This window comes from Aulonocara stuartgranti (genome assembly GCF_965226115.1).
Source record: "Aulonocara stuartgranti genome assembly, chromosome: 12".
Taxonomy (NCBI): domain Eukaryota; kingdom Metazoa; phylum Chordata; class Actinopteri; order Cichliformes; family Cichlidae; genus Aulonocara; species Aulonocara stuartgranti.
Window position 1 is genome coordinate 3,111,044 of NC_138948.1, and position 27,658 is coordinate 3,138,701.

General features: G+C 39.4%; 2 protein-coding genes across 3 annotated transcripts in view; one reads left to right on the forward strand and one right to left on the reverse strand.

Annotated features, from left to right (window-relative positions):
* Positions 1 to 4: 4 nt before the first annotated feature.
* Positions 5 to 8,401, reverse strand: grsf1 (G-rich RNA sequence binding factor 1). 2 transcript variants are annotated; one of them, XM_082555083.1, is made up of 11 exons: positions 8,327 to 8,401; positions 7,963 to 8,210; positions 6,734 to 6,878; positions 6,481 to 6,636; positions 6,195 to 6,329; positions 5,633 to 5,771; positions 5,407 to 5,516; positions 2,705 to 2,829; positions 2,496 to 2,631; positions 1,558 to 1,609; positions 5 to 1,180 (listed from the first exon to the last, which is right to left on the reverse strand). In XM_082555083.1, exons 2-11 carry the CDS (start codon positions 8,161 to 8,163, stop codon positions 1,177 to 1,179), a joined length of 1,203 nt encoding a protein of 400 aa, XP_082411209.1. In that variant the 5' UTR covers positions 8,164 to 8,210; positions 8,327 to 8,401; the 3' UTR covers positions 5 to 1,176. The 2 variants fall into 2 exon arrangements, with proteins under 2 accessions (XP_082411209.1, XP_082411208.1); XM_082555082.1 differs by lacking the exon at positions 8,327 to 8,401 and having other exon boundaries at positions 7,963 to 8,320.
* Positions 8,402 to 11,411: 3,010 nt separating this feature from the next.
* The window catches only part of mapk1 (mitogen-activated protein kinase 1), a 40,746-nt gene continuing 24,499 nt past the window's right edge, over positions 11,412 to 27,658 (forward strand). The window contains exon 1 of the mRNA XM_082555084.1: positions 11,412 to 11,793. Coding sequence (XP_082411210.1) covers positions 11,648 to 11,793 — 146 coding nt within the window. The 5' untranslated portion in view covers positions 11,412 to 11,647. The remainder of the gene's footprint in view (positions 11,794 to 27,658) is intronic.

A 27,658-nucleotide genomic window follows, 5' to 3' on the forward strand; every position in this document is an offset into this window, starting at 1 on the left:
GAGCGGATTCTGGGAATTATAAACTGGAATGAAAAATCAGATCACCAAAAATCCACAACGATGTTGTGAGACTTAGAAGCAGTTATGATTATTCCCTGCTTTCAGAGATAAAAGATGAAAACGCTGGTATCTATTGTCTCTATTTGCTTAAATATGACTGTTAGAGTATTAGCATAAATAACCAAATCCACCATAAGAGGTCAACATGCCAATTTGAGTTTACAGTGTTGTGTGCTGGAAACTTGGACATTGATTCAAAGTCATTCACAATAAAAATCAGTATCACCATTAAATTCTTCATCTAAGAAACTCAGCTTCATAGAAGCTGAGTTTGTCTCTTGTCTTAATATTGGTAAAGCTTTAAAAATTGGAGACCAATTTAAAGCCGTTCATGGAGACTCAACCTCAACAAGTCGGTGAAAACAGCAAGATCAGAGTTTTGATCGAAGGTTTGCACATTTCAGTCCCGGTGCTCTGTTCAGGAACAGCTGCTCCCGTCAGCGCGGGGAGCTTTAGATGCAGTGTTTCATTTTTGCAACGTTGTGTTAGTCGGCACTCGTTTCCCTTCTTTATGCTAAGCTCAGCTAGTTTCATGTAATGAGAAATAATAAATGTATTTTGCAAATGATCACCTGATTCTTAAGGTCACAAAGCTGCTTTTTCTTTCCTGCTGTTGTGTATTAGAAGTGTCATTAACAAAAAGGCTTAAAATCAGTCATGTAGCATGAAGTCACATCTGAGTCTGGTGTGTTTTAAACTGTAGCAGGTGAATCATACATTTTTAGACCGAAGGCTTTTTGCTCTGGATAAACTGAATGTGTTTCAGCACTTTTGATGCACGGCTCTGCCTGGCTGAGGTAAAGTGAAGACAGGTTTATAACTTATGTTCTGTTGATTTAAAAACTAAATCTTTATTTTTTTTGTGGCTGATGATGATTAACAGGTGAAGTGGAACAGCTTCTTGGCTTACAATAAACATGAGCATTTACAAGTGTTCGCCTCTTTCTTTCATTTTAAAGTGGAGATGCAAACCTCCAGAATAAAATCAAAAAAGCATTACAGGAATATTACATTTGATTAAATAAAGACCGACTGCTTTGTCTTTGACACCAGGAATGTTTATTCGATGTCCACGTGAGGCTGGAAAATAAATATGGGAATCCTGTGTGTCAACGTTCACCTGCAGAAGAGGGAAAAACAAAACGCGCTCAGTCAAGGCAGCTTAAGTTTTTCTCTGGGTTACACTCAGTAATACGTGTTTAACCTCTTTATATTTTCTAATATTAGTTTTACATGTAAAATCAGTCGATCCGTCCATGAATAAGAAACAAGAAGAGGGAAGGATCGTTGTACGGACCTCAGAGCAGTTTGTCTACGACACATTTGCATCCTTTCCTCTCCAAGACTTTGAGACCAAATATTTTCTCAGAAAAAGGAAACGGCACTCTGTTGGACTCTAGTAATTATTGGTTTACACAAATAGGGCCACTCCACTGTTTTATGCATAACTTGGTCTCTTTTAAAAGTAAATTAACTGATGGTAGATGTGTTTCCTACCTGCCGTCACCGTCTGCAACAGAGTTGAGAAATAACTCGATGTATCGCTCGCCTGAAAGAGAAGAACCAAACAAAGTCAATATGCCACCGATCAGTAAGCAGCAAAGACACGCTTTAGACATTTAGGCCAATATTATTTGGATCACAGAAAAATATATAAAGAGCAGAGAAGACTCAAATTATTCTTGTTTTTCTGATTTACGACGTTATCACAGACATTCAGGAGAGAGAAAAGGGGGGCATGGGGTGTACTAGACCACATTAATTTCAATACTTTCGTAACATTTTTCATATTGAAAGAGAAATAATATCAAATACTGTGTTAATTAATTATTGTAATATTTAAACATGTAAAAATAAAAGCTTTTTTTCACAATTCCATAAAAATGCACGAGGGCCATTAAGCTCGCTGACCTGAGGGTTGTTGGTTTGGACGCTGAATTATTATTAATATAACATCTGTTTTCAGCAGCACAAAAACTTGCCTCCTATTAACGTCAGAAGGTTTTCCAAGAAGACTGAGTAAAGATAACGTTTTTATGCCTTAGTTTAGATTGCATCTATATCTTATTTCATTCAAGTTTGACATTTGACTCGAGATCATTTCCAGAGTTTTGCATTTAAAAATGTTTTAAATGTAATTTTAATACGAGGCGTACGATCAAAGAGTTTATTTCGGGGTTTTGACAGATGTTGTATGCAGTTAAACTTTAAAACATTCAAGTTTCTAAAATGAAATCAATGAGAAGTTCATTCTGAACTCATCTTTTGAAAATGTATTGTGGCTCATTTATAAGACAAAAGTATTTCTTATCCGATTACTCAATTAGTTGATAAATTACTCGATTACTAAATCTATCGACAGCTGCTGCCCTGGTAAAGAGTTGAACTAAAAGCAAAAATAAACAACGCTGTGAAAAGCTCACCAACGGGCTCACCTATGTTCATCCTGTCTTTGGACATGGCGGCCACGGCGTCTCTGTGGCAGTGGAAGTAAACGTCAGCCTCTCCGCTCGGCCTGCCGTCGGGACCGCATTCGATCAGGATCTTACACACGGCCAGAGGACAGAAGAACTGCGAGAGAGAAACACCGACACGTGAAATCACCAAACTCAGCTTCATTGTCTCAACACGTGAACAGCTTTACCTTCACTATGTCTTCCCCAGAAGCCTGGAAAGGAAGTCCCCTCACGTGGATGTAGTGTAGCGGTACGGTGGAGCTCTGAAGGTGAAGTGACGGAGGAGGCGAAGCAGGTGATCTGTTTTCAGGGGCTAAAACAGGACCCATTACACTGCTGTCTGTTAACCAGGCTCATGTATCATTTGGGCTTGAACTTCCATAAATGGCTGAAATATCATCAAATATTCACTGGAGCTATTAAAGCTTGAAATGTATGTCAGAACATTCACATTACACATGCTGGGAAAGGAATGTGACAGTGACACTGAAATACATTTAATCTATACTAGAGCTGGGCGATATAACGATAACGATATGTATCGCGATATAACTTTTACTCGATAGAGAAATTAAGCTATCGCGATAGATCTCGCCGCTCTTGTCCTCTTAAAATAAAAAAAAAATAAAAAAAAAAGGTCAGCCAATCCAAATTAGGTAGCGCAGAGCCGAACCAATCACAGCCGCAGCGTCACGTCGCGTGACTTGTTACGTACAGCACAAGTGCCAAGCCGCACGTGTGTTTGTTTGGGAAGCAGCCAGCGGGTAATGGAGGAAATGAGTGTGCCGACTAGAAAAATCAACCGAGCGTGACCGAAGAGAAAACAGATGATGGTTCCAACGCCGGAGAGATTGTCGAACGGAAGAGCCAAAGAAGTTCCGTAGTGTGAAGGTATTTCGGCTATTTCAAGTCTGACAAAAAACAGAGTAGCTGCACTGTAAATTGTGCCGAAAGCAAGTCTGGAAATACAATAAACTGGTGCATGCGTCACACTGTGCGCCACGTTATTGTTTCGGTGAAATGAATTTCTACAATACTGTTAATTCTACTCTCTGCAGTGTTTAAATGCTTACATATACACACAGTTACTGTCCCTCCACACATACGACTCGGTTCTGCTTCTATGCCCCAGCTTTGTTTACTTTTTCCCACCGAGGCTTCTAGACTTCTGATTGGCCAACATTTCTGCACGGTTAGGAATCTAGCGCCACCTGCTGCTTTGGCATGTTCATAGCAGCGTTTTCCTTCATTTCTGCCTTTATGTGTGGACGGAATTATTTTTTAAAACGAAAACGGAAAATCTCCGTTTTCAAAAATACCCGTGTACGTGTGGACGTAGCCTCAGTCTCTGACTGGAAGCGCTAATTCGTCATTCGGCTTTTGTCAGACTAAAGTAACTGTTAAAACTGTTTGAAAAGCTCAGCTATACAACAAGGAGAGATTGAGAATTTCCTTTTAGTTCTCAGTTTATTTGATATTGACAAAAGTTAGTCAGTTTTGTCTGTTCTTCTGTAAAACAAACTAAGATTTATTTTTAGAATTAATATTTTGTTTCTAAGTGGAATTGACAATTTAGTCTGTTTCGTTTGTTCTATTTTGAAACTTAAACGCTTTAGCGGCTGCCTTTTGTGTAGTTTGCAATATTTGCCTTTATTTATCTGAAAAAGTCTCATGTTCCTTAAGTACATCTACCCTGTTGAACTTATTATGGGAAATAAATATTTAAATAAAAACAAGCTGCTGATTATTTCACATTTTACTTGTGAGCAACGGCACATTTAAATCTTACAAATATAGTTATTTGGCTTATATCGTGATAGATATCGTTATCGCCTGAAATGAAAAAAAACATATCGTGATATGAAAAAATCTCATATCGCCCAGCTCTACTCTATACCCCCCTCCCCCGATGAGTCTTTATCAAGGTAGCAGAATTAACACGCCAGAGGGACGGGCCACTACCAGCACCTGTTGCACCGTATTGAGCCCATAGAGGGCGCCAACTGTGTTGTATATGTCAGGTCATTTAAATGCTTTCTACCCTATAAAGCAGCGGTCTCCAGCATTTTTTGCGCCACAGACCGGTTTATGCCCGAAAATATTTTCACGGACCGGCCTTTAAGGTGTCGCGGATAAATACAACAAAATAAAACTAGTACCGGTACCGAAAAAAAAGATTTATTCATAACACACGTGAACAGACCCAGGAAAACCGAGTTAACGATAAAAACGATAACAAAATAACGCTGAAAACCGATAAAAACCCTGAAAACCATACATTTCACACCTGAGCCTCAACTCTCGCGGCCCGGTACCGGTCCGAGGCCCGGGGGTTGGGGACCGCTGCTGTAAAGAACAAGAAAGTCTTTTTTAAAATATGGCTTCTAACATTGAATTGGCACGTGTAAGAGTTGTCCACATGAAGAGTTTTAACCCCTCTCTGTGTTACCTGTTCGTTACATCCTAAACTTGTCTTATCACATCTTAAGTGTAATTTATTTTCCCATAAATGTATCCGTCTACCGAATGCCGACTGATCGACAAGTAGGCTGGGATTGGGAAAGGAGCTAGAGCAGAGTTCACTGGGAAACACTGGTCAAACTAACACGTGTACACAGGCAGACGCATTTCCAGAACCATAAAACACGCTTTATTCCCACCAGAGATTCGAGGAGAGGATGTGAGGTGAGAGGGTGTTTGGCTAAATGAGACACCGAAGCCTTTGAGCCTCTTTTCAAAACAATGTTAAATATGATATTTTGCAGAGCCACATCACAAATGTTTTGTTGTAGCCACTCCTGCTGTGCTTCTTTTTATTTGTTTTATGTTTATATTCATATTTTAAGTGTAAGATTTGCACGTTTTTCCAATTCCAATTAAAATTCCTCACCACTCCTCCGGTCCACTGACTGAGGCCCGGACTGAGACGGAAATGGACTCGTTCTCTTCCTCCAGGTCGAGTGAATCTCATCTCTTCTGCTGGGAAACACCTCGATGTATCTGCAGATATTAGAAACAGCACAACAAGCAACAAACATGACAAAAAATAAAAGAGTGCACTTCTTGGTCACCAGAGAAACATCCAGGTGAATTCGAGAGTCAGTGAAGCTTCCCACCTGCTCCCTATGATCTCTCGGTCCCTCTGCAGCGCTTCATCAGCTGCTTCCTGAGACGTGAACTGCACATAAGCCACTCCAGACTTTCTTCCCCTGGAGTCTGTGACCATGGTGATCCCGTTCGCCATTATCTCCAAACCTGTGAAACACAGCTTGTTAAGATAAAGTAGTTATAATTCTTTTCCCCTTGCATACTTTCACCTTTTCAAAAGGCTCAGTGCCAGTTTTCTAACTGAAAGCCGTGTGCTCAGCTGCTCATGTTGGGAGGTGAAACAAATGAATCCTACGAATGTGATTTACCAAGTTTACCAAATCATGCATGAATTTATTAAAAAATAAATAAATAAGCAGGACACTGCCAAGACTGTAAGTGATAACATTTTATTTAGCCACAGACGATGAGAATTTTACTTTAGTTTTCTTGTCTTCAGACTAATAAGAAACCAAAATCATTACCAAGCTCTACTTACATTCAATAGCTAACGTTTATTTGGGGTTTTTTGCAACTAAATCTACTGAGTTTACACTGACAAGAGTCCCATACTGTAGCAACACAGTGTACCTGAAAAGAAGTGGACAATGTCATCCTCAGTGCAAGTGAAGGGGAGCCCTCTGAGCAGCACCACGCCATCAGCTCCTAGAGGCTGGGTGGCTTTCTTCAGGATGACTTCAGCGTCACCGTTTGTCACTTCATACACTGAGACAGGACAGGAGAATGTGTTCTTGTGAGTTAAGCAAACATGACTGCTTCTTATTTATTATAAATAAATGTCTGTTGTCAGGACCCTGAAACTGAGTTTTCCTTCAAACCATCAGTCTTTGTCAAGGACTTCCTGTTTGGAACAAACCTTCAACATATCGTGGGCCGAGGTACTGCCGGTGCTTCTCCAGTGCTTTGCTGACGTCCTCCTCGTGCTCCATCTCGATGAAGGCTCGTCCTGACGGCCTCCCCAGCCTGTCCAAAGTCAAGTGGATGCCTTTCACCCCATCACGTATCCTACACTCTGGTACATGGTAATTGCAAAAAATAATAATCTCATTTAATTTATTCATATACTGTGTAGTTACAAAGTAAAGGTGTGCCACTCCTCAGACTCCCACCTGAGAAGAACTGCAGAAGGTCCTGAGTGGTGCAGGACCATGGGAGACCTTTCACCTGCACGATGTAAACCTCCCTGGACTCTGGTTTTGATTCAGGATGATAGGCCGGCAGAGGTGGGTAGTCATCCTCATAGGTTCCTCCTGTCTGGAAGATGTAGAGTCAATTAAATCAATATATCAGTGTGAAATGATCATACATGCTCGTTTTATCCACTGATACAATTTTAACTGTATGTGATTTTATATTGTAAAGGACTTTGTCACTTCTGTATTTGCATCTTTCTGGTCACTGCTAGGTTAGGTCCTACCTGCACCAGGATCAACTGTATTATATGAAAGAGATGCTGCAGTGAAAAAAAATTAAAGGAACCTTTTTGAGAAAGAAACGGTGGTGAAAGAAACAGTGGTGAAAGAAACAGTGGTGAAAGAAACAGTGGTGGTAGACGTCATTTGGATGAGTGACAAAACGTTTCTCCCAATGAAAACTCTACGTTAAGATGACCAGAATCAGTCTTTTGGGGTTCTGTACATACAGTTTTTATACCCCTTTTAGTGAAAGGGAAATGAAAGTTAATTTAGATAATGCTTCAGGATAGCTGCCCAAATAAGTGCCTGGATGTGTTTCAATGACAACGACATGCTGCTAGAAGGACCATGTAGTCATCAATTCAAGTTGATGCTGCTCTTCAGTAACACCTGTCAAATCCCACAATTATAGCAGCTTTATAGTGACTAGGAGTCGGAAAGCAGCCACGATAGCTCAGGTAGAATAATTGTATGTACTGTAGAAGGCAGGTGGTAAACCTCAGAACCAGCTCAGGTCAACTGACCATAGCCAGACCACAGAGACATAGCTCACATTAGAAATTACTTATTCTTTTTTTCTGACAGTCATTTCCTCCACTGCTCTCCTACGCCGGAACTAAGGAACCCCCACACTAGCCCCTGCCAGAGTGGGTTTGGTACAAGTGCTTTCCTTTACATGAACAGGGATATTTCTGTCCTGGAGTTTCGCATATAAGGGACACATTTCTAGATGAAAGTTCATAAAAAGCACGAATTTAAGTGTCTGATGCTCCCCAAACAAAACATACGCCCGTGGCGTTAATAAACTCTTCTAGAAGCATCTTCAGAGCAGTTTTAAAGTATCTTCTCGGTCTTTAACCGTCTCTAGTTGCCTCTGTGACCCAAACACATGCTAAACCACGCGGGGCTGCTCTGAGACTAACCTTAGTACAGAAGCGGCTCTGGCTGCTTCTAACTGCGGGCTGCAGCTCGCACAGTCTCTGGAAACAGGCTGTCCGGGCCGCCGAAGTCAAAGTTCGCTGCTGAGTGAAGCCGCACATGCGTGAAGCTGTCGGTACCGTTAGCTGTCTGACTGCGACACACCGCCGCAGTAAAAACCACAGAGATTTACCGCTGCAGGACATCGTAGCCGAACCAAGCCGGAAGTCAGGTCAATAACAGACAGTCTGTTCTGCAAAAGAAATGAGGTGCCCGAACGGTGTGAGACCGGGTTTCTCTTAATGTAGTCGGTTAGCTTAGCTAACTACCGGCTTAGCATCACGATAACCTGTAAATGAACACACTCACGTGGGTCGGTGACAGTCAAGGGCAGAGCTCGAGAACGTGAAACTGATAGTTAAGTTTCACATTCTCAATATCCGGTTTGGATTTTCACAATAAAGGTCTATTTCAAGGGCAGGACGCTGCTCTTTCGTCATAATTCTATTGTATGGTTAAAAAAATCTTCAGCTTTGGTTTACTTTTTCTTAGTTCCAATATGGTATCTGACAGGAGAACCTTTTTTTAGAAATCACAATAGAAATTACGACATGAATGCAGCTTTTCAGAAAGCAGTTGACTTGGCCATGTGGACATCTCAAGTCTTTATTTTATTATTTGTGTTAGTGGATTTTATAAGTTTAATAATCTGGCTAATAACTGTTACAACTGTTGTTGTGTTTTTATTATTTTTTTCAAAATGTATTTTTTTAAATTAAATGTTATTCATATAGCACTAATGCACAACGAAATCACCTTAAAGCACTTCATGCTTTACGTTAATGACGTTAAAAATAATAGAGAGAAACAACCATAAACCCCCCCTATTAGCAATACTTGGTGAAGGTGGGGAGGATAAGCACACTTTTATCAGGAAGAAAACTCTGGCAGAACCAGGTTTTGGTCAGTTGTGATGCAGCAGTAAAAATTTTAAAATATTAAAATAATATTTTTCATCATTCATGACTGAATTATAGAAAAACAAGTGCAAGGGATGATTAACATATTAGTAAGACCTGCTGTGATGTATGGTTAGGAGATGGTGGCACAACTGAGTGGCAGAGTTGAAAATGCTCAGGTCAAATAATCTAGAGACCACAGAGGAGATTCAAGGATGTAGTGAGAACATGCAGAGGGCTGGCGTCACACAGAGGAGGATGCCAAGGAGAGGATGAGATGGAGGCAAGTGACCCACTGTCGTGTCCCCTAAAGGGAGCAGCCCAGATAAGAAGAACAAAACATCCTTGATAATTAAGCAGATCTGATATATTTTAAATGTCTAATTGCTTGCTTATGTATGTATGTATTTATTTAACTTTATTTTTAGATTCTTTCACATGGATTGGTTGTGATGGGTGCAAACTGCTAAAGACTGTGTGACAACAGATTCATCAGTAGTTATACAAATGTGCCACAAAAAGAGAAGCTGAATTTTTCACATTTATATTTGTCATTATACATGAATATTGCTGTGGTTATTTAAAGACAGTTCATTTCCGCCTTAGATATTAAATAAGAGTTTGTTGATCAGAGAAGCAGACTGGGCTTCTTTTGTTTTAGTGGGCCAAAATGGACGGGATGTTATTGTGAACTACTGCAAACTTGATGATCTTTAGCAACTTCTGCCTTGCAGCGCTTCCTCTCTCACATAGTATTTAACCCACACTGCCATCTAGAGGTCTGGGTCGTTGTGGGTATTATGAAGGGCCTCATTCACGAGTATGTGCGTAAACATCTTCTCACTCTGTGGAGATAATGAGGAAGTAGTGGTTAGTCGTGGTTTTTGGTATTTTCATATCTTCTAAACAATCTGCTTCGAACCTTCTGTCGTTCAGCACTTCTTCTTCTTTTTTTAATGTAATGGTTTTTCATTCTTTTCTCTCACTTCTTTTTCATTTAGTTATTTATGCTTTAAAGGTTTGTCTAAATAAGTTAAACAATTACAAACTAGAGGGAACTAAAGCTATTAGCAGAATGTAAAGAAACCTATGACTTTATGCCCAAAGCATCAGTGTACTGTGTGGAAGAGATGCTAGCTGAAGCTGAATTATACCTGAGCTGCACTTTTGCATAATACAATTTGCTACCACCAGGTGGTGCAGTGTGTCAATGTAACATTATTTAACCAGGTAAGTCATTGAGTGCACATTTAAAAGGTAAAAGAAAGCAGCTCATGTTTAAAGCACATGACAACTTACTTTTTTAAGGTGCCCCCCTATGGTCCAACATTTAATGAAATTCTGCAGATGGAAAGTATTATATGCAAAATAAAAGTGTTTATAACCTTCCAAAATTAACCAGTGGCATCAACTAAATGCGTAGAAGCTGCGTCATTGATATTAAATCCGCTTTTCTTTCTTTAGAGATCGAATAAGTTTTTATATTATATTTATGTTACAATAAATTAATTCTAAAACTTCATCATCATCATTTTATAGGTAACTTTGATGTGAAAATTCTTATTTTTATAATCTATTTTAAAATAGCTAAGAAGGTGATAATTTTCCTTTTTATGTAAAAACCTGAAATAAAAGGGTCTCTATATGTAGACAAGGCTGCATATGAAATAATGTATAAGTTATTATACTTTATGTCCTTAAAACTTTACTGAATTTATTTACAGCTCAGCATGCCAGATCAGATCATAATTTAGAAATATTGTGACATGGAGAAACACCGATTTCATCAGTTACAGAGAAAATTAGGACATGTAGATATGTCATTTCGTCACTTGACTACATTTTTGTCTTTCAATATCTCCACAACCAAAGTTATTTAGTTATTGAACAAACTTGCAAAGGTCGAATTCATAGATAGATAGATAGATAGATAGATAGATAGATAGATAGATAGAATTTTATTTTGAATATGCAAATATAACTGAAATAACAAGAGAAAAACAAAAAACAAAACTTAACAAACATCAAGTTTTCATGTATATATCTATGTCTTCAGAATGTGTGTGCTCGAAAAGGAGTAGGATGCAGTTTAGTAAGATGAAGTTTACACTTCATGCATTTAAAGTAACTACTTTCATCGGGAAAGTGTTACTTTGGGGTGTTTTTTCATGTTTTAAAAGAACATGTAATCTTGTTCTGCAGCTGCTAACAGATAGATCAAAGCCAACATCAGAGTAGAGGTAAATAATAATAATAAAATAATATAATATAGTATATATAATATTACAATTGCATTTATAGCCCACTTGATAAAGTTCCAAGAGCCCAGTTTCTTTTTTTAGTATTTGTAATGTTTCAAATGACGTAAATGTTATCTGAAGTCCTCTCCGTTACAGCCTTTCTGTGGCAGAATAAAAATAAAGCTTTTTTTCTTTTAAAGTAAAATAAATAAATAAAGACCGGAGTCACGTGACCGCCTCCGTTGATGTCTTGCAGCAGCATCCTCTGCTGCGCGCTCCTGCCTGCGACAGCACAGCCGCGGTGTGGTCGCTCTGAACGCACGTTAACGGAAAGGAAAAAAAACACTCCACACGTCGGGAAGGCCTCCGCCACACTCTACACCCTGTTGCAGTCACAGCGGCGTCGGATATAAGCACAGACACGCACGTTTTTCTGATCCTAGTCGCTCTTTTTTTACATTTAAAAGCCCTTTTAAAAGACAGTCCTCGTAATGGCGACAGCTGCGGTGTCTGCCCCAACTGGCAGCGGCCCCAGCCCCGGGCCGGGAACGGAGCTGGTCCGCGGGCAGGCCTTCGACGTCGGGCCTCGGTACAGCAACCTCTCCTACATCGGCGAAGGCGCCTACGGGATGGTGTGGTAAGTTGTAGCCGAAGTGTCTCGGGCTGACACTTTTTGATTTTAGCCCGACGTAAACGGCGGCTAACCCGCATCTTTTCCGTTTCTAACTGTCATGTTTCGTCTGGCTAGCAAGGAACAGCGAGAAGCCGATGTTGCTTAAAGGAAGACGGCAGTTAAATCCCGGCCGGTGGTCGCTGACTTCATGGCATTATACTAGCCTGGAAGTGCATTTTATGTGGCTACTTTTAGCTGTTATCAATGCTGAACAGGGTGGACGATATCTGAGGTATCGATCGCTTCAGGCGGACAGAGGCGTTTCCAGGATTTCTTTTAAAGTGGGGTCCGCATAGGGGGCCCGCGGGGAATCGGAACATTTGATCAGAAATAAATGCAGAGTAGAAAAAGTCACTGGGTGTGATTTTTCAGGCTCGTGTGAAGCTCTGTGCACATGGAAAGTGATCGTGCTTAAAGGTTTAAGGCTGTTTTTACTAAATAGCTGTTTCGCAAAGAGATGGAAAAAAAAACTGTTTAGATTCTTCACTCGGCTAAAGATCGTTATCCTGTTTAACTAGACAGATGCTGGAAACATGTTTTATATTCTTAAAGTTCCTAAAGTAAAAGGAAACTCATACATTACAATGTCACATCAAGAATATGGATTCATTGTTGTGTTTATCAGTTTAATATTGCAGCCATTAGCGACTTAATTGTTTGTACTTTATGTGTACTAACACAGTGTCATTTACTGTTATAATTGTGGAGAAACCGAGGCTTTAAAATAACTGGATTGAATAACAATTAGACTCAATCAAAAATGCTAATTCCATTTATTCCAGTGGACAGAAATACAAAAGTGTCTGCTTTAAAACAACCCTCAAGTCACTAAAACGACCCATCAGTGTCAGTTATGCCTCCCATTATCTTTATTTTAATATTTATATTTATGTTTGTCACCGGTTTTCCTATAGCTATAGCAGATATTCTAAAAATGCATAGTTTGTTTTTGCAAACCCTCATTAACTATACTAACTTTGTGTGTTAGCTCTCTGCCTGAGGCTTCTGCAGCAGTGCTACTCTGGGTCTGTTAGCCATGGTTCACTGCACAATGTAGTGATTAGAAGTGGAAAATTACAATAAACTCAAACCTTGAATGTAAAAAAAAAAAAAAAAAAGGACTCCACTTAAAGGTACCTGGAGTCATGTACTCATGATGCTCTGAGAGCATAACTATTGATTTCTTAATATGAGTAATGTCACCTTAGTGTTTCAGCTGTAAACAGGTTTTTAATTTCTTTCCATTCAAAAGTAGTTGAGTAGAAGCAGAGAGTAGCGTGGCGTCGAAAAAATAATGTAACAGAAAATAAGAATGTCTCTTCAGTTTCTGTAACATGCTGCGTGTAGTCATTCAGTGACATGTGCAGTAATTTAATCAACTCTAGTTTCTATATGTGTCTTCATGTCTTCAGGTTTATTTCTGCCACATTTACTTAAACATTTACAAAAATGCAGTTTTAATCTACTACATTCTAGGTGCTAATAATGTAATTTGCACCCCACATGATTTATCTTGAAGCCTTGGGTTCTTAATATTTTAAAGATTGTAATATAAACCCAATAACAGCTTTCATGTATACATGAAAGCACCCAGACACATTTAAATAATCTCCAGCTGCATTATTAAAGTGATCATCAATGATTATGATTTGATATTAATTCTGCATTTGCTTTGTTAATGTTGCTTTGAAATGTAAAGTTTGTTTTGGTGCTGTGTTAGTACTCTCAGGCTGCTTAAGTGAGACTTTCACTTAAGTAAAGAGTCTAAATACATGCGTTGCAAAAACACTGGGTAAAAAAATATGTTCAGTCTCATGTGCAGCACCACATTCCCTGTAATATCATCTTAATTATTGCACGGGGCTTCACATGAGCCTGAAAGTCATACCTAATGTTTTCTAGGCCAGTTTTCTCAATCAAATATTCAGATTTCCTGTGCCTCATTTAAAGCATCCTGGAAATACCGCTAGTGTGTGGGCTTTATAGTGAGCTGACATTACCTCATTAAATTTTTCTTTCTTTCTTTTTCTTTTTGTTCCTACATGAGGTTAGTCCTCTGTTTAAGTTGCTTGGTGTTGCATAAAATGCCTGGAAAATGTATTGTGGGAGTATCTCAAGGGGTTTTCCTTGTAGCTGATGGCAGATTACAAGCAGTATATGAAGGAATGTGAAGGAAAGATAGACCACAGAAGCATTATTTTCTATCCACTTTCTACCTAATGGTATGCGATCAGTAGTGCAGTAGAGTGTAAACTCAAATTATTCACCATTTTATTTGTGGTTTCTCTTAGTAGTGTACATTCCCACACAGGAATGGCAATCAAAGGTAACTTAGTTTTGTCCACATTTCTTGGTGTATTAAATCAAACCCTACCCTCTACTTTGAAAAACACTTCTTGCATGTGTTTCTTTAGCCTGAGGAGCTGCTTCTGACCTTAAATGTGCACACTGTACTGCATTACATAATATATTGTCCTTGTGTCAAACAGCAGCAGTGTAGTTCTTTTGTCTTCTGTAGTTAGAGAGAGGAGCAGGCTTTTCTGAGAACAGGCTTTGACACACAGTCTGCCCACGGTGTAGATGCACAGCAGGTTGTTTTAGCACCTTTTCGTCTGCAAACTGGAAAACCCACCGAAAGCACACAGCTACAGTTGTACGAGCAAAGAAATGACTCGTAGCTCAAGTCAAGCCGAATTGAAGTACATTTTTCCATGTGAGGATGTTCACTTGTAAAGAGGCCTCTGTGCTTTTACAGTAATGCTTCAAAGTACGTGTTGCAGTCTGCAAAGATAGCATTATTGCAGAGCTGAGCTCACATTAAAATTACTTTCAGAAGTTCACCTGCTTGGACAACTTTAGAAACACTATTGCATGAAAATATTACCGCTGATATCCAGCTAGCTTTTATTTGTATGTTTGCAACACTTCAGTTTTAACCACACACTGTGGTCAGGAGAGCTAACACAACTGAAAACCAATGATGATGCTTTGTCTTGCTCACCGCTTCAGCAGTTTCTTTATGTTAATTGTAACACGTGTTTGCAAGGTTTTACTGCAGTTTACAGCAACCTAATGTTCTACATGGATACATCACAGAAATGGAGGTAACGGCCGCAAGGACACAATTATACACTGTATCTTCAACTAGGCCGCAAACATCAAGTTGTGAGAGGTGCTCAAGCAGCTGAAAGAACGCCACAGCATGTGTCAGCAAAGTGATGTCACTTTTGCTATGTGCTGTCGTTCACAAAGGTGACAAAGTTTTTTTTGTGTTTTTTTTTTTTTTTTTTTTAAACCAATGTTTTAGTGAGATAGTATAGAAGCTCAGGGTAAACGGAGGGAGATGTTCCCACAGTTTGGAAAGATGAGACTTTGTGGAAAAACCTTCTTTGCTTCCGGTTTTGACAACTTCTCCTTCTACATCACAGCTGCCTGAGTGGCATACTGTTTTTTTTTTTGTTGTTGTTGTTGTTTTTTGAAGAATACTGCAATGGCTACTTGCGCTACAACGGCGAGTACTCATCAATGTGGTTGTGTGACGATTATACTGGTGGCACATGAAGAGACCAATGCATCGAGTGTACTGGTGCCTTAATAGTTCAGTGGTGAGCCTATGGGCAACTTTGCAGACCATCGTCCGCATGTTGTAGCTGTTTTACCAGGGGGAAGTGTCGCAAGCAGCCAGGCTGTGGGCTATTCTTGCATAAGCAAGAGTAGCCCACAGTTGCAGAGGACCCTGAACTTATAACGTTGCAAAGAGCTGAGGTGAAGCAAGAACATTTAATGTTTGGAACAGGGATCCAGCCCAGTTTTGAACAATTTAGCATTTTACTTATGCACAACATCATTCATGGCGACCTTCATGCTGTCTTTATGGAAAGCGAGGACTGCACACAAGCATGTTTGCATAGGTTGCAAACACCTCTGTGTAATCAAACCTACGCAAACTGACAACCAGTGTGCCATAAATTCACCATAATGTCTCTCACACTGAGCTGTTGTTTATTATTTTGATTACAAATACAGCGCAATAAATAAATATTATTGGATTTATTTATTTGCCACATTGATTTCACACAGTTTGTAAAGCAGCATACCTTAACCCTGTTGTTGTCTTAAATATGAAGGAATGACTTCCAGTCTCTTCCCCACAGTAAGGACTAGAGCTTGGTCGTTTAACAGTGTTAGTGGATCGGTTCTTGGTATCAGCGTGGCTTAGGGTACGCTATCTATAGTGTGTCGGTTTGACACTGACAAAAGTTAAATGCAGTGCATCCCTGTCCATCTTATTACATGCTATCTTGTTTTATGAACTGTTGTGCTAACTATTGCGCTAATTGATGAACTGTGTTAAATGGAGGATTACTACCAAACAGAGCAGTTATGCTTTTTGAGATCTCTATCACTGTAACGTAATTTCCAGGAAGGCGGATTTAGGTAGAACTGTAAAATGTACATATCAGTGCTCTAGGCGTCGTCTTGGCAAGCAGTTTATGTTAATTTCCTACAAGTGATGACTTGCTTAAAGTTTTGCTTCTAAGATTTGGATCTCATCACTGTGGCCTTTCCACACCTTCCCTGTCCTGGGTGAAAGGTTTGAACTTTTCTTTAATGAACTTTGTTTCCGTCACCGAAATGTGGCCTCTGTCAGTGTGGTCTCTGCAGGTGCCACTTCCAGTAACCATCAAAGTTCATATTTTCCTCCAGAATTGGGTTCTTATTGATGTTAATGATGATGATGATCTTCTGTCTGTCTGGAGCTTTGTCATCAGTATTTAATGGCTGTAGCTGTAATAGTATTCTTTTAAGGGCCTTTTCAGAGAAAGCATGTTGTGACCAGTTTCAGGAATGTTTCAGTCCATTTGATGAATGATGATGAATCTGGGCAAGTTTGAACAAAACCTTTCAGGTCGAAAGGGAAACTCGAGGGATTTTTGCTTCGTTCAAAACTCTAATTTCTTTTGTTAGGGTTTTTTTTTAATTTCCAGTGATAGAAAAATCTCTTGGCTGATCAAAAAAATCACAGGTTTTAAAATGTATGGCCATTAGGTGTTATTTTAAATGTTTTACAATAGAACTTGTGCATTATTTGTTTTTCTTAAAAATATTAAATAGATGTAACAATTCTAATCTTGTCGCAGATTTTCCTACAGAGAAAAATTAATGTGCAAAGCTTTTCACTTCATAATTTATACTTTTAGGAATTTCGAATGCTCTTTTATTTTCTTCTGACTCAAATTTTTAAATTCTACCCTTGGACCCAGTCAACCTTAAGCACTGTGCGGAGAGTAAAGGTACAGCTTTAGAGTGGTATACGTTGCAAAGACGTTTTAATGTCAGTCATCTTGCTACTCTGTGGAGTTCCCCAAGGTTCTCTTTTGGGGACAGTTCTCTGCCCACTTCCCATCTGATCTATTGCTTTTTTAAAGTTAGAGCATGTCCTTCCACTTCTATGCTGATGATTCCCAAATCTACCTGCCCCTCACGCAAAATAAAGTGCTTGTTAAAAAGTTAGAAAGTCTTAGTGACATCAAAACTTTGATGACCATTTTAATGAGAGTAAAACCAAGGACATGATTCTTGGAGCTATTTGTTGTATTTGTTCATAATTGGACTGGATCCTTATCTATTATAAATAATCCTGTAAATCCTGAAAATTGACTTAAAATCGGGTAAAGAGATTAAATCCACTGTAAAATCAATAAACTCTTTCCAGTTTATGCTTATTTCTATGGCCAAGTCCTTCTTATTTTGAGAGAGTTACATCTGCTTTTATTGCAACTTGACTTGACTATTGTTACACCCCGTTGGATTGGATCATGCTTCCCTTTTGGATCTTTAATTGGTCCAAAATGACGCTGCTCGCTTATATACGATAAAGCATGTCCCATGTTCTGGCCTCTCTTCACTGTCCTCCTGTGCTTTTTAGGATATTATTGCATGTTTTTTTTTAAACCCCTTAATGGATTGTCACCAACAACAACTGCACATCTCTTAACACCTTACGTCCCGTCAGCATCACTGAGAACGGCTGACCAGTTATCCCCCATATCCTGAAGATTACACTGAAGAACGGGAGGGTCATGTCATAGCTTCTAAACTGTGAGTTGCCTCTCCATATTAGGCTGACCTTGCAATTTTTTAAGTACACTTCAAAACTTATTCTTTGTCCCACAATGACATTGGCAGGTATTTGGACAGCTGAGCTGTGTCATCTTGGTTTTCAGTGTGTCTGAACGCTCTGCTGGAGACACACTCAGCTATAGTCCAGACACTCTTGCTACTTCTAGAGGTGGTTTTTATTGTTCCGGACTGTACCGACCGCTTCCCGTAGCTTTATTAGCCATATGTTTCAGGGTGCGTTGAGCTTCAGATTTCAGCACTAGCACTGGCCCAAACTGTGCACACTAAGTGTCAGAGGATCTAATGACTTTGTAATAGCAACAACAATAGAGAAACGGATACATGTATGGTGTAAGCACCTGATGTTGTCACCATTAACATCTTTTTGCTTTGCTCCTTGTATTTGCGCTCTTGTCACAGTAAAGCAGACTGTATGGGCCTGAAGGAGTGACACAGATGCCGTCCCATGATGGCTTCTTCAGTTTCGCTTATATTCACAAATCGGTGATCCTTTCGCAGTCCTTACTCAGGTTCAGGTTGAAGCCCAGTTGTTTCACTGACTCTGGTAGCGTTACTGTATTTTTGGCTGTGTGTGCTTCCGAGTCAGAGGCGGTTGGAGCGAGTGCTGTGCGAGCCTCAGCCTCCTTGCACTCCTCTTTCTGCGTTCTTTTTGAGACCTGTGGTTTTCAGCCAGTTGGGCATGTAGCTTTGATGTGCAGCAGCCAGCGAAAGTGTTGCAGGGTGTACTTCAGACATCCCTCAGTTTGCATCTGAAATATTTTTAAATACCATCAGTCAGTTCTTTGTCAGGCTGCGCTGCTGTATGGTGGTGTTGGGCTGCAGTCAGCTGGCCTTTATGAGTCAGTAAAGCAGGATGCACTGTTCTGTTGTTGCATTTTCTATAGAGATTAAACATGAGTAAAAGCCACAGATGCACAGTGATACACTGATTGCTTGTGTGATTTCTTTTTTTTTTTTTAAAGATTATGAAGAACTATGTTTCTACAGCTCTACTGGGTTTAACTCCTTTGGATTATTTAAACCAAATTCACATTGAGCATTTAACTGTCACCATCTTGCTGTTTTGAAACCAGACATGACAAGCTACAGGTTGATCTGACTAGTTTGTTATTGACAGTTATATACCAAATCGGTATACACGTTATTTCTCCTTTTTGACTTTAATAATGATCGTGCTTCATGTTTTATTCACTGTTACCCAAAATGAGTGACTGAGCCCATAAAGTAATCAGAAAAGTGTTTACGGAGGTTCTATAAGATCAGATATCGCTGATGTAAGCTTCTGCTTAAAGAGCGTATTTTTGGACCAAGAATCCCACTTCTCTTTCTGGTCGCCCACTGTACAGCAGGATATTCGTTTTCTGTGAATTCTCATTAAATGCACATTTTGTTTATTTTTCTACAAAAACCCTGAAACATGATGCAGATTCTTTGTAACCTAAGTTGGTACGCTGCATGAAGACATTTGCTTACCAGTCGACTGTGAGGTATGTCTGTGTCATTTTCAGAGCAGGCCTATTTTTGCTTTCAACAACCTCTTGTTGGTGCCTGTTGAGGCTGGAAAGCCCTGACATGAGCAGATGTACAACCACAGATTGGTGGTACACTGAGCCTCTTAACACTGTATGCTTACACAATCACAAGATACTGTATCACCCTCTGTGATAATATTCAGAAGCTGCCATGGCAAACTCTGCCTTTTTCAACCCGCCCACATGAGCAGTTAGATCATGGGGGAATGCTGCTGAAGTGGCTTGTGTTTATAAAAAGTTTTACATCTGAAAAGATGGGTGATAGTTGGTCAGATTCCACTTTTTTTTGTTCATATCACACTGGAACAAGGAAAACGGCAGGAGGGGATAAGTCGTATGCTTTTATATTAGCTAGTATGCAGTGGGGATCGCTTAGTGAAGCCTGTTTTAGGAAAGAGACTCTGTTTAATGGCCACCAGAGGATTACTCCTGTGGCTGCAAAAAGACTTGTAGTCCTACAGAAGGCTGCAGAAAAACAGCAGCCAGACACCATGTCTATAAATGGATTCTGGTTAAATACATGGGTTCATTCACTCATTTCAGGTCATATTGAATAAAATATTAAAGTCCATTTTGTAAATTTTGATCACTCTAAGTGTCAGATTATTCAGAATATGCTGAAAATGCTCAACTCAAGGCTTCAGAACTGGACTTGACTAACCAGTGGGTGACGTCACGGTGTCGGCGTTTATCTTTTATACGGTTTGTGGTAAAAACAAAGCAGCACACTGAAACTGCTCCAGTGCTATTCGAAAAGAGCTTTTTTTGTGTTGATGGCTATATAAACAAATAAAGGGAAGAAATTAAATAAATTAACCACATTAAAGCGCACTTGCGCAGACATGTATAATAGAAAAGAAAGACATGAACATGACTCCAGATTCGGATTATAGTTAATTACAACTAAATAAAAACGTAAAGTTAATTGTGAAGAAAATAGTTCTTTAGTTTGTCACACAAAAAGCATCAGAATGCTTTGGGATAATATTTGGTTTATTAAACTGACAAATACATGGAACTAAATTTTTCGCACTCACCAAACAGGTGGTCCGATGCTTGGCTGCTCCAGTCTGCATGCCAAATATCATCGGGCAAGATAGTAACCCAAGGTTGCTCTGCGATCCATCCGGTGTGTGCAAATGTTAGATAGAAAACACATACATGCATGGAAAAAACATGAAAAATGTGGTTAGCACAACAAGTGTATTCAAATCATAATTCTGATTGTAAAAGCTGCCAGACAGGATTTATAAAAAAAAAAAAAAAGAGCTCCTGTGTGAATGTGTGAATGAGGTAAGTTGTATAAAGTGTTTTGAGTGCCCAGTTAGAGTAGAAAAGCCCTATATAAGAACCCGCTGGACTAATAAGCACCTCTGATATCTGGCATCTCATAATGTGAACCTGGCTATCATTTGAGCTTTGGTATTGTGTAGAAATACAAAGTTGTGTTATCACAGCAAACTCTTTGGTATCACTGACATCCAGCATGGGAAACACTTGTTGCTTGTAAACATTTCATCCTAAATTTATTTGTCATTCTTGTCCTCTGGTGATTCTGACTCCGTCTCGAGTCCTTGACCTGCCTGATTCTTAGCCACCGCCGATGCTCTGCTTCGTCCTCTCGAAATGCCACTGTGGTGCCCATCTCCATGGCAACTCCTCTGCTTCTGACATCAGTACCACCACTCCACAGCCAATGAGAGAGGGGGGGAGAGAATGAGAGCCTTGACACTCTGAAATCCTGTTGTGCAATTCAGAAGGAGATGTAATTTGGGTAATTTGGGTGGCTGCGCCTGCCAAGACGAGCATGACGACTTCTGGTTCAGAAGGGCTGTAAAACATTCAGGTGCTGCTCTGCTGCGTTGATGTTAATATCTGTGTTGATCATCAGGACTTAGAGGTGCATGTTGTTGCTGCTTTTACTGTTGCATCCGCATTTCTCAGAAACCACAGTGCTGAGCTTACATTAGGACTTGTAACCTAATGAGAAAAAGGCAGATATCGAGTTCATGCACAGTGAAATATGCAGAATTAGCTTTGATTCTATCACCTGCCCTCATTTTTATGTCAAGGTATGCTTACGAAAGTTCAACTTGCCTTAAAATACACACACACACACACACACACACACACACACACACACACACACCAGTGTTATAATGAATACTTTTTTTTTTTCTTTTTTTGGGCTTGACAAGCAAAGTTTTGCTGAAGGAAGGATGTTTATCACAATGAACAGTGGAAGATTTTTTTTTTTTTCTCAAGAAAAGTTGCATGTTTTCATTCAGAGATTTTAAAACACGCCTGTCTTTGAATTACCTTAGGTTAGCACCCTTTCGGCTGAATAGTCTAAATTATCTGCATGAATTACAAATCACAAGTGTGCTTCAATAAACAAACAAAATGTAATTGCCCTAAAATAAACACTTGTGACAAACTAAGATATATTTTTTGTTAATCGTTCCGTATATGAAGTGACATAAAGAACTAGAAATCCATGAAAATGACTCTGCTAAGCCCCAGAAATATTTAATTTAAAAGCACAAAATTGCAACATTTTAAAAGCTACGGTCAGAGTATTTGCTGTTTTTAGGACTTCATTATAGTCTTCACTCCCACAGTGGAAAAATACCTTTTTACAATTTTCAGTGTGACATCTTACTTTGGTTCATTTATCAGTTTTTAAACCAAAAGACTGAGTTTTCTAACCAATAAGTCACAGTAAAGTCCAGATTCTCTGAAAGAAGTCTAAAGGATTCCAACTTTCTAATTACAGTTCATCATTATGAAATCTAAATGCGCTTTAAATAACTATGAAGCCACTGACAAAATCCTTGTGTTGGTCAGGTTGAGTTCTGAATTCTAGAGACTGCCGATGCTTTCATTTGCACAATTTGTTGTCTATGAAAAATGTCTCCCTTGAGCTCTTGTATTAATTGGTTTCCCTCATTCAGAGATGCGAGAGAGTGCTTCATTTAAATGAAAGACTTTGAATTGATGCAAAAAAAAAAAAAAAACCAGCATCTGAATCTGAGGTTCAAGTGTTTGGTCAAACCCTTGGAACTGGAAGGTATGCTGTGGCTAAATAGGAGAGAAGCAGCAGGCCTATGGTCAGAAATTAAAACATGAGTGCTATCTGTAGGAGAGTTCCTATATTAAGCATTTATATCAGTGGTTCTTAGCAGATGCCTAAAAATGGGCTGCAGGGAAAAGTTTCAGTGAGTCACATGTGTACAGTTTTTTGTTTTGCTGTTGTGCTTTTCTCTGACTTGACCTCTGTAAATTACTTGATGCATGCTCAATCATCCAGGTGAGTAAATCCCCAAAAGTTGATTCTGTTCATCTGGAAGTAGCGTTTTCAGCGGGAGAAATGTTTTGTGACTCATCCAGGTGACTTCTTCAGTCTCAGCTGACTGCAGGTTTCCCCAATCTTATAAACAGTACATTTGCATAATGACTGAAACCAGCCCACTGAAGGAACAATGGGCTGGGTGGGCTGGGAGGTCAGTTCCTTAATCTTAATTATGGAAGTTTTCATGACCATTGATCAACACCCACTGATCAAAGCTACTTTATCAAAGATCACCATTCACAGAGAGTTGGGGAACGGCTGCAATCACAGCATTGTAAGATGGTGACAGATGGACCCTTAGGCCCCCTCCTCGATTCAGAGACGGTCTTTCCCTTTTCACGTAAATGGCCTCCTTGACTCCGCCCTCAAACCAGCGTTCCTCCCTGTCCAGGATGTTACATCCTCATCCTTGAAAGAGTGTCCACTGGCCTGTAGGTGTAAATAGTCTGCAGAGTCCTGGCCTGACGAGGTAGCTCTTCTGTGCTGTGACATCCACTTCGGCAGAGGTTGTTTGGTTTGGTATCACCCTCTTCCTGTAGCCACTTCCTGGGTCTCGTTTCAGAGGCTCGTAAGTATTTTCGTCACTGAGCGACAAAATTTTCTTATGATAGTCTTTCTGGTTTAGCAAAACTGTGCATCTACCTTTGTATGCCGGAAAGATGATAATGTTGTGGTCAGTACTAACTAGCACCATTGTTCCTTCAGTGGGCTTGTTTCAGTCATTATGCAAATATACTGTTTATAAGGTTGGAAACCAGCAATCAGCTAAGACTGAAGAAGTCACTTGGATGAGTGATGAAACTGAAAACACTACGTCCTGATGAACAGAATAAATTTTGGGGACCTCTGTAAACACCTTCCTAATGGGTTTATAAGCTCAGTCACCCATAGCAGGTCATACTGAATAAAACAGAGAGTCACTTTCGGTCATTCTAAATGCCAGAAAGTTTTTTTTTTTGTTTTTTAAATTTGTTCGACATGCTTTAGAAAAATCGGGTTGTGACTCGATGACTCAAAAGAATGACAGCTGTAACTGATGGTAACAGGTGGAGATGCACATTAAGACTGATGGCGAGATTCTGTGCATTCAGGTTTTGCTTCATTTGCCTGATATTAGTCTGCTTTATGCTTTTAGGTTAAATAAACTATATAAATTTATTTAGATGTCATGTTAGCAGCTGTGATCAGAGTGAAATATAAAAACCTAGAAAGAAGTCAAGAGTACGTGTGTGTACGTATAAAGTATACTTTTTTTTTATTTGTTTGTTTTAAATGTATTTTTTAAATACATTTGGTTGTATAATCCACTTCATATGTGAAGAAATGAAAGCAATGAAATGGCTTACAGTATCAGTAAAAACAGATGTTCCTGGCATCTAATTTACCAGTTATTGTACTGGTAAAAGAAAATAATCGACTAGTTTTATAGTAAGAAAAATTAGAAAATAAAACTGAAATAACATAGAACTGAATGAAATGCCTCAGTCCATAGGTTGGCTTACTGACACCAGTATTGTGCCTTCCTAATAGCTGGCAGCTAACTAATAATAACTGGCGTTATTTTATTTATTTATTTAAATGCAAAAATTTGTGTTGGTTTCAGCTTCAGCTGTTGGGTTTTGGTCTGCTGGACTCGTAAACATTTTATACTCAAAAGGATGGGGACAACAAGCAGCAAATTTAAATGTTACAGTAACGTTTAAGCCTATAATGGTTAAAATATTAAGGCTATCATAACGGCACACCTAAATATAGAGCTGGGGTTATGAATGACTCCATACAGTCTCTTGGAGTTATATATGTCTCATTTTCAGTCTGAAATGACACTGGAAAGTTAATGATTTATTCCACGTAAATGGATTCATTATTTTTTTTTTATGATAGTAGCAGAGGTGGCTTTTATTATAGGAGTGGCTTCTCCCCTATGTAAGAATAGACTCCACCAGTCACTAATGCAAAGCCTGTGACGAAACCCTGCAGGCCACACTGAGGCTGTACAAATATATTAGAAAACTGCGATGCATACTGTGTGAGGAAATGGCTTTGAGGAAGAAACTTTTCTCTGCTCATGCTCTTCAAAGTTTCTTTATCATGTTTGTGCTAAATAGTCTGAATTGCTGCAATAAGGTTACCTGCTAATTATTACTTATAAATGCGAACAGTGAGTGAAATGATATTGTTGAGCTCCACGCACTATAGCGCTTTACCTCTGAAAACAAACTATAGGTATGTTTCAATGTGGGCATTTTGCTGACGTCAGGGAAACAAATGGCTTATTGTGCAGAGCTGAATATTTCATACACCCATGTAAGCTTGATTGAAAAGCACCTGCAGACACAAACACCATGCTGGCATGTTTTTATAAATGGGTTATTGTGGTTAGTGTACACAGAAACAGGAAAGACTTTTTTGTTTTGTTTTTTTAACTTTTTTTCTTTCTTTTTTTTTTTTAGTAAGCATGCAAATGCAGTTAAATCTATGATCGTTCCCAATGATAAATGCTGGAGGGTATAAATCTCAATGAACTTGAATTAAGCTTTTGCAGCCAATGGTCAGTGTCGCCCGGTTATCTGCTGAAGCTTCTCAGAGAGCAGCTCAAAAAGATTAAACTTAACTGATCTCTGTGCAGAAATAAATCAATGTTACAGGATGAAATTAACAAAAATAAGATTGCAGATTACGTGTTCTGTAGGCCGGACAATATACCAGTGGTTTCTGGTAGCAGTGCAGTCGTGTTAAGGAGAACAGTTTTCATAGTTGTTGCAGATGCACATGTCAATTTATTTCACTGTAGGTTAATTTTGATATTATTGTTAGGAACTCATTTAAGCAGTTTAAACAGGGGAAACCAATGACGTGTTTAAATTTATGTGTGGCTTATTCAACTGCTATGGTCCAATCACTTTTCTTTTTTTCTTTTTGTAAAGTTATTTTTCTCTTGGTTCTGACTAACATTTGTCTATTCAGGAAAAATTCCATGAGTAATCTGCGATGTGACTGATAAGCAGTTATGACTTGCTGTCGGTCTGAATCAGTAACTGCAGGCCACAGCAGTAAATTGTAAATGGCAGAGACGCTCGAGTCCTACTGTACCACCTCTTAATGCAGCAAACCCCCTCACAGCAGCACTGAGTGTGGTGTGAAGCCCAACCCCACAGCTATGGTACTCACGCTGCCTTTTTAAACCTGTGACTGTGATGTCAGTCCACATTCTCACCATGGGTCGCCCTTTAAGCACAGTGAACTTTGCCCCCCCCCCCCTTTTTTTTTTTTCCTTCCACTCTAACCATGAATATTGTCATGGTTACAGTCCTATTGCATAACTGAGAAAAGCCTTGTATTCTTGTCTCCATGGAAATGGAGGCACCCCACCCCCCCTACCCCCACAAAGCTTCTTCCTGAGCAGTGAGCATGCTCAGAAAACACTAAGTGCACAGAGGAAATAGGAAAAACAAGATTTCACTACAGAGCAACTTCATTAAAATAATGATTGCACAAGCTGTGTTAAATTTAGCTTGTAAAAATATTATTGCATAATCATACCTAGGCCTTTTTTCCCCAAATTCAGGAAAGTACACAATGTGGATCGAAAATTGGTCCTATTTGATTCACCTTTTTTCCTAATTGTAGGCCCGTATAACTCAAAGTAAAGGAGAATTTAAGGATTTAATACAACTTTTATGCTCTGTTTAAAAACACTGATTGGTTGACTTTACAGCTGATTCTTAATAAATGCAGTTACATGTAGGGCTGGGCCATATTATACCGTTCATGGTAATACCGGTACAATGTTAGGCAATGATAAGAAAATGAAATATCGCAATAGAATATGGGTAAAACGCGCATGTGCAGTGCCTTTGTTTTCATACGCACATGGCTGAAAAACATGGCGGCAACGGAGAATGAGAAGGGAGAAAGCGGATCATTGAGTGAAACGGATGAATGAGAATTGGTTTGTAAAAATGGTGCCACTTCAGTGATGTGGAACTGGTTTGGTGTTTGTCCGTCAGATACACAACAAAGCACTTTTTTTTTTTTTTTTTTGTAGAACATGCAAGCGGGCCTCGTTATTGACTATGTGCACGAGACAATGCTAACTTCCTGGTTTGAGACTGGATGTGGGGTTGTATATTTCCGGTAGCTTTACTTTGCGGTCAATCGCTACTGCGAAGATATACTCCAAAATCATGTCCAAAACTCGAAAACGGAAAGATTGCGTTAAGTTACAAAGAGCAGAACGTGGGAACACTCACCGCTGTTGTGTCATAAAAAATCTAATGATCAAGCGTTTAGATCGATCAGTTGTTTACATCACTCAACACAAGCAGGGGCCCGTTCTTCGTACGTCGCTTACTACATCCAAGATCAAATGACACATCCAAGATCAAATCATCGCGCTAACCGTGAGCTCGCTAATCCGGTTCCCCGAACACACCTGCTGTTGACGATTACTACAGCTGGACGCAGGAATGTGACATCACTGGGTGTCGTAAAAGGGGCTACGCATCGATAGTAGAAACATTGATCGGCAACCCGCTGATTGGTCGGCGAAAATGTCCAAGGGGCGTGCTCGGTATTTTCCGGCAGCAGAGCAAGAACTCATGAGTGAGGGATTTCAGGAGTTTCAGAGTTTAATTAAAACGCAAGAGAACACTGCAAAGGCTGCAAAAGCAAGGAGAGAGGGCTGGCAGAAAGTTGCTGACAAATCAAACTCGTAGGTAATTTAATAATAATAATAATAATGGATTGGATTTATATAGCGCTTTCCAAGGCACCCAAAGCGCTTTACGATACCACTATT